Source organism: Piliocolobus tephrosceles, chromosome 5 (genome assembly GCF_002776525.5).
Source record: "Piliocolobus tephrosceles isolate RC106 chromosome 5, ASM277652v3, whole genome shotgun sequence".
Lineage (NCBI taxonomy): Eukaryota > Metazoa > Chordata > Mammalia > Primates > Cercopithecidae > Piliocolobus > Piliocolobus tephrosceles.
In genome coordinates this window covers 12,064,175-12,071,648 of record NC_045438.1, presented here as the reverse complement: position 1 = coordinate 12,071,648, position 7,474 = coordinate 12,064,175, and the positions used below count along the sequence as shown (strand labels likewise).

Sequence of the window (7,474 nt, the reverse complement as noted above, 5' to 3'; positions counted from 1 at the left end):
CCTGCACACATCCCTGAGAAGCAAAGTGTCTTTGCCTTCGGTCAGATTGAGAGGACCATTTTCTGCCCCATGGCCCGGAAGCCAAAGGCCTTGGCTTTCATGATCAACGGTCTATGGAAACACGCAGAATTTCCATGTCTGTCCCTCCCTCTGCCCCCGACAGCCGATCATCACCTGCAGCCCGCATTGCCAAATGCAGTGCCCTTTGCTCGATCCTGCCCCATCTTCCTCATGAACATTCAGTAGAGTTTCCTAGAAAGGTGCTTGGTTGTGAGCATACTTTCCAATGAGAAACATTCTGATCTGTTCTGTTTCTCTAAGGTTTCAGGTGAAATATTTCCAAGAACTTACTACGTTTCTAGAATGGTAGAAGGCTGTTGCTTTAGTGTTGATTTGTTGGTTGATTTTCTCACATCCTTCAGCCTACGCATAAGGAAATGGGTAGGGTCATAGTTCTCATAGACTCCTTTCTGTTTTTGTCAAGTGACTTCACATGTTTCTCTCTTCTTAGAGATACTCAGGTTGATTTCTTCTGTTTTCCTTTCAGTACCGACTGAGCAAATGCCTGGGGTGCAAGGGTGCTACCACGGTAATGGACAGAGTTATCGGGGCACATACTTCACCACTGTCACAGGAAGAACCTGCCAAGCTTGGTTATCTATGACACCGCACTCGCATAGTCGGACCCCAGAATACTACCCAAACGCGTATGTCTTTTTTCTTTACCATAAGTTAACGAAGGGCCAGTAGAAATTTCTATTAGTAGTTTCATGCTTCCAGCTTAGTGTTCCGAACTGAAATTTTCTTAGGTGAATTGTGCTTAGGAAAATGTCTGTGGAATATTTTTTTTGAGCAAAGTGCCTAAGAGAAGACAAATGTTAATCTGGCTCTCCTTCCTCCTAGTTTAGATGAGTGGAAAGTTTTCTGGAGGTGAAGATATCACATTTAGAAAAAGTCAAGATGCCACCCACGAAACTCTTAGAGTAACCTTCCACAACACCCACTAAGGTTCTCTGCAGCCTTTTCTCATGGGAATTCTGTTAAACTAACCTGCAATTCCTGAAGTGAAGGTTCTGTTGGGCTTTTCTGTTTTGGCTTACAAGGAAAGTATATATGTATATCTATGGAGAGGTGAATCTATCTCTTTCTATATCTGCATCTTCTTCAATATGTAGAAACACAGTCAGTTCTCACCACCAGTGGTCTGAAGAAATACTGGTTGTTAGAATAGAAATGGCAGGAATGTAGATGAGAGTCAGCAAAGAGAGAGATGCTGGAATATAAAAGCGGTGGATAGATGGACAGAAGCCCAGGTCTGACCAACCCATGGCCAGTCTTTTGGCCATAAGTGACTAGCAAAGACATGGACAAATGGTTTCTACATGTTGGAAAACAGACGGTAGTGGACCAAAAGAATAGTGAGTGGGGTAACAGTGAAATCAATTCCATATATGCATTGGCTCTCTTTCTGGAGGCCCTTCATGCACTGAAGAGCAAGGTGATGGAGCCCAAATGGACTGTAGCCATCTTGCTGAATGCCGGAGAAAATTGGAATTTGGGCCTACTCTCGTAGCTAGGATTTTATAGGCCTACTGAGAATGAGAATGGATTTGTGGATGAAAGGAGCTCGAGGGGCGCACATAGTAGTCTCCTCGAATCTTTGGCTAAACATGATGCTGCATGTGCACAGAAAAAGGTTCCATAAGAAAGTAGAGAAAAGAATATATCCTGAGGAACAGCAACTGCAATTGAACAGTGAGCTCAATGAAGAGGACAGAGCTCTCACAGCATTCTGGGCTATTAGAGTTCTGACTAGCTGGAGGAGAGACCTCACTGAACCTCTTGGGAATACAGTAGAGACTCCAAAAAGTCATACTTTAGGAGTAGAATTAGTAAATTCCTAGAACAAAGGCAGCTCCAGACAAACGCTAGCAAAGCTGAAAAGCAAGTCTCCGAGCATTAAAATGGTTTCCAAGTCAATTAACTGCCAGGAGAGGAAAACTCAATCCTGTTTATAGGTAAACAACAAAGTCAAGTGGCTCAGCTATGTGGTGTTCACAGTGTGAGTTCTAAATTTAAAACTTGACTACACATAGAGAAGCTTTTAGTGTGAACCATGACCAGGAGAAAAATCAGCCAATACAAATAGACCTAGAAATGACAGAAATGATTAGAATGGCAAAAAAGTTGACATATCAATATGATAACTGAGTTTTAGGATTAAAGAAAGCTTGAATATGGAATGAAGCAGATATCATATCAAGAGACAGTAACAGTATAGAAGAACTAAATCAAATTAAAGAACTAGTTTAAGAAAGTATGTCTTAAATGAAAAAATTACTGGATGAATTCCCAATCAAGTGAGATATTTCGGAAGTAAAAACTAACTGAAAAACAATTTTATACCACCTACAGAACCAGCTGCACATACACACATGACACACACACACACATACACACATACCCACACATGCACAGGCTTAGAAACATGCACACACACACATACACACATGCACCTCCACAAATACTAAAAAATAATGAAATCAACTGATCCTCACAGACATGTGGGAAAATATAAAAAGATTTCCTGCATGTGGGTAGGAAGTCACAGAAGGAGAGGAAGGATAGATTGCAACAGAAACAAATACTGGAAGCAAGGATAGCTGAAAACTTTTCAAATATGAAGAATATTTAAAAATCACAGATTCAAGAAGTGAATGAATCAGATAGGGAGTTAAAAAAAAACTATAATGCACTTTTGTACATCACAGTTCGATGGTCAGAAGGCAAAGATATGATAACAAGAAACATCTAATGAGAAACCAGAGGAAAAAGAGCTGTGTCTTGATAGAAGAACAGTGATGCAAATTGCTAATGTGTTCTCATCAGAAACACTGGAACCCAGATAACAGGGAATATCGTTAAAATGATAAACTAGAAAAAGAAGAGATCAACCAAGAATGCTATATCCAGCAATAAAATGCCTCGAAGATCATCCGTGTTGGATAAATGTGTATTGTGCACTGTCCCAAATAAATAAACCAAAAACTAATAATTTGGAATCAGCAGGCTCGTGTAACAGGAGATGTTACCCAAAGAAAATTAGCTAGAAGAAGAATAGTACAAGAGGGGAGCTTTCTGCAGACCACGTAATGAAGAACCCAGCAAATGGCAAATGTAGATGTAAATGCAAAATATTTTATTGATCAAACTTCTGTATCTTTTTAAATGAGAGTTGACTACTTGAAGCAAGATGATAGCAATATATTTAACTTTAGCATATGTAGAGGTAAAAATTTGAACATATAGCATAAATCATGTAGGGAATAATTGGAAGTGTACCATTGTAAGTTTCTTACCTTATCCATGATGGTATGTAATATTAATGAAAAGTTGAATTTGCAGGCCCAAAGGGATATTGTAAATCTTAAAGCAATCACAAAATGGTGAATTCTGAAGGATATTGTATAATAAGAATTTTCCATGTATCCAAAAGAGGGAAATCAAGGAAGAAAAGAAGTCTTTCAAGTGCTCAAGCTCTGAGCCCATTCTGTTGCTCATTGAACCAGTTTCCTGGAATGGAGGGTCTGTGCTTAAGACTAGGTCACATGTGGAGTCTCTAGAGAGACAGTGTTGGATCCTCATGGCCCATAACACATTTCCCGTTTTCCCAGGCAACCACAGGTCATGAATGAGAGGATTCTGAGAGGTTGGAGCAATGTTCCTAGGAGGCATAAGGGGGAGTGAATGCTCTGAGATTTCCCCACCCGGGGTCCTCCACAGCTGCCCGACCTCTTCAGACCTCATAGTCTACTCAGCTGCCTCCCTTTATGCCATAAGTCCCACTGTTCTTTCAACTCATCCCCTATTCCCTCAGTCCTGGAATTGCTGTGGCCAGCAGAGGATGGACTGAGGGCAGGAGAGGAAGTCGTGACCAGGAACCCATCCTAGAGATACTGCATCCTTCCTGAAAGCTAGGTTTCCAGGAAAGCTTTGAGAAGTCTTGCAGAAACAAACCGACTTGATCCACCTGATGCAGTATCGACAGACAGTAATACTCTTTTTGCAATGGTTTAACATGCTAAAGGTAGAGCCTTTTGGCTACATTTTGAGTACACAGAGTGAGACCGCTGGCCTGGGAAGGATATCATCTTGGATGCCATTTTTTCTCTGGAGAACTATATGTTAGTTCCAACTCACACATCACTATATGAAGTCCTACACAGAGAGATATGGAGAGCTAGACAGATAGAGATACTTTTGTATGCAATACCAATTCCAGAATACACAGGTCAAAATCCATACCAGTTATTCCAGAGAGATGGCTTGGGCAGAAGGCAGAAGGAGGATACTGTGATCCCTTTTTGGTCACATGTATGTATTATCTCAGTGTTTCTAGGAAGCGTGTGCTACATTAGATGTTTTTTTCTTTAAAAAAGTGATAATCTATTAAGTCTGAGAAATGTGCAGAGTATTAGAGATTGAGAGCAATTTGTCCTTGTGGCAATTGTATGTTATCTCTATTGGGAATATTTCAAAGGCACCAGTTATGACCTTGTTGTAGCAAAATATGTAGTGTTCCTGCATATTGACCCATTTTTTTTGTGATGTGTATTCTTTTGGAATTTCCAGTGGCTTGGTCAAGAACTACTGCCGAAATCCAGATTCTGTGGCAGCCCCTTGGTGTTATACGATGGATCCTAGTGTCAGGTGGGAGTACTGCAACCTGACACGATGCTCAGATGCAGAAGGGACTGCTGTCGTGCCTCCAAATATTATTCCAGTTCCAAGCCTAGAGGCTTTTTTTGAACAAGGTAAGAAGCTGTGGCCAGACATTTACGTACTTGGATGCTGGGATGAAAAGCCATGGAAACCCCGACTGATGCACAAGCCTTCAGTGCTACACTGGTTCTCATGTGTTGGTTCTGGGTCTGCCATGTGGGAGGAAGCCTTAGTGCGCTCTCTGGGGGAGCCAGAGGTGTGATTTTTGGTGCAACCTGTGTGAGCTGTGTCTTTAGGATGGGTGCAAACCATTCTGGGTGCTCGACTTCCCTGCTCCCCTCACTGTAAAAGGGACTATCTCAGTGTCCTAGACAAAATTCTTATTGTAATATGCTGTCAGATGTGTGTGTCTTTCCAAGCCAGTAAACTTTCCCAGGCATTTCTTCAAGTAGACAGCGTTCATTGCAATCATCAGCATTGTAGATTCTGAGAAACGTGGCTCTTGATCGTGTTATCCTTGAGAAACCTAACAGGGCTGCATTAATTCCATATCTCCCTGGGTCTATGGAGCAGTACATGAGCTCCCAATGCTCTATCTTTCAGGTCCTTTTCAGTCCGAGGCAGGTTGTGCAGTTCTTAGCTTTGAAGGGAATGATTTTTTAGTGTTCTTTTGCTTCTTTCTGATGGAACTTGTACCTGTGGGGGGTCTGAAGAGAAAGAGTAGTAAACTTTTGCTTTATTGCAATGCATTATGCTGGGCATGAGAGGATTCCCTATCTTACCCAAGGTGATAAACTTTTGGCTTCCACTCATCCCTGAGAAGTGAAGTGGTGTTGCCTGCAGTTTTAGCTGCAGGACTGTTGTCTGTCCCATCACCAGGAGTTTAATGCTTATCTTTTTTGAGCAATGATCCAGGGACACATGCAAGGTTCTTGTATGTGTCCTTGCCTCCTCCCCAGAAAACCATTTTAATGCTTGGAGATTTGCTTTTCAGCTTTGCCAAATGCATCACCCTTCCTTCTCTGCTCTTCCATGTCCTCATGAACACTCTGTAGAGATTCCTAGAAATGAGCTTGCATGTTAGTGGAGTTTCCAATGAGAAGCAATCTAATATTGCTTTTCCACTAAGTTTTACATGAAATATTTCTAAGAACTTACTACAGTTCCAGAATGGCAGGCATCTCTTGCTTTCATGTTTGTTTGTTTGTTTGTGTGTGTGTGTTTTCTCATGTCAATTTACCTATTAATAAGGAATAGAGAATGGCTGTAAATCTCAGAGACTCCTTTCTGGTTTATGTCATAAATGACTTCATGTATTTTTCTGTTCCAGGAAATACTAAGCTTGATATCTTCTGTTTTAATTTCAGAACTGACTGAGGAAACCCCCGGGGCACAGGAGTGCTACTATCATTATGGACAGAGTTACCGAGGCACACACTCCACCACTGTTACAGGAAGAACTTGCCAAGCTTGGTCATCTATGACACCACACCAGCATAGTCGGACCCCAAAAAACTATCCAAATGCGTAGGTCTCTGTTCTTTACCATAAGCGAAGGAAGGGCCAATGGAAGTTTCTGTTACAAGAGTCATGCTGTAAGGTGACCGCTCAGGACACAACTTGGCTCAGATGTAGAGGAACATTGCTTGTGAGCAAAAGTTCTTAGAGAAGACTTTTTATTTTATTTATTTATTTATTTATTTATTTTTGAGACAGAGTCTTGCCCTGTTGCCCAGGCTGGAGTGCAGTGACACGATCTCGGCTCACTGTGAGCTCCACCTCCTGAGTTCACACCGTTCTCCTGCCTCAGCCTCTCTAGCAGCTGGGACTACAGGTGCCTGCCACCACACCCAGCTAATTTTTTGTAGTTTTAGTAGAGACAGGGTTTCACTGTTCTAGCTAGGATGATCTCAATCTCCTGATCTCGTGATCCACCCGCTTTGACCTCCCAAAGTGCTGGTATTACAGACGTGAGCCACCACGCCCGGCTGAGAAGACATTGTTTAAGCTGGCTCTCCTTCCTCCTAGTTTTATGGAAGCAGGAGGATATATGGAGGTGAGGAGATGTTATTAATAAAACAGTCAGGATGACAAATGACCACAGAGTTAGAGTACCCTTCTACAACATTGGCTGAGGGTTAATGCAACCTTTCACCTTGGAATTCTGTCATTCTAAGATCTAGTCCCTGAAGTGAATGTTGCGTTGGCCTTTTGCATCTTGGGTCACAGGGAATTGATATGTGAACATCTATGGAGTGGCAAACTTTTTTCTAACCACATCTTTTTCAATGGGTACAAACACACTTGGTCCTGAGCACCAGTGATCTGAAGGGATAGGGTTGCCTGGAGGAGAAGAACAAAGGCAGGAAAGCAGATGAGAGTCAGCAAAGGGGCAATGCTGAAAAGTAAAAGGGGCAAGTAGATGGACAGAAGCTGTGATCTGACCACTCTATGGCCAGTCTTTCGGCCATAAGTGACTACCAAAGACATGGCAAAACGGTTTCCACATGTTGAACAATAGATGCTAGAGGACTAAGAGTATTGCGAGAGGGAGAAAATGAGATTGACCCATCAATGCCTTGACTTTCTTCAAGGAGACCATTCCTGCACTGAAGAGCAAGGAGATGGAGCCCAAGCTGACTGTGGCCATGTTGCTGAATGGAGGAGAGTGGTTGGACTTTGGGATTACTCAGGTAGTTAGGATTTTCTAGCTGTGCTAAGAGTAAGAATGGATTTGTGGAGGAAAGGAGCT

At 42.1% G+C, this 7,474-nt stretch overlaps 1 protein-coding gene across 1 annotated transcript in view; it reads left to right on the top strand.

Annotated features, from left to right (window-relative positions):
* Positions 1-7,474, top strand: part of LOC111547273 (apolipoprotein(a)) — a 109,330-nt gene that overhangs the window by 41,813 nt on the left and 60,043 nt on the right. Inside the window, exons 9-11 of the mRNA XM_031935526.1 lie at positions 548-707; positions 4,633-4,814; positions 6,090-6,249. Coding sequence (XP_031791386.1) covers positions 548-707; positions 4,633-4,814; positions 6,090-6,249 — 502 coding nt within the window. The remainder of the gene's footprint in view (positions 1-547; positions 708-4,632; positions 4,815-6,089; positions 6,250-7,474) is intronic.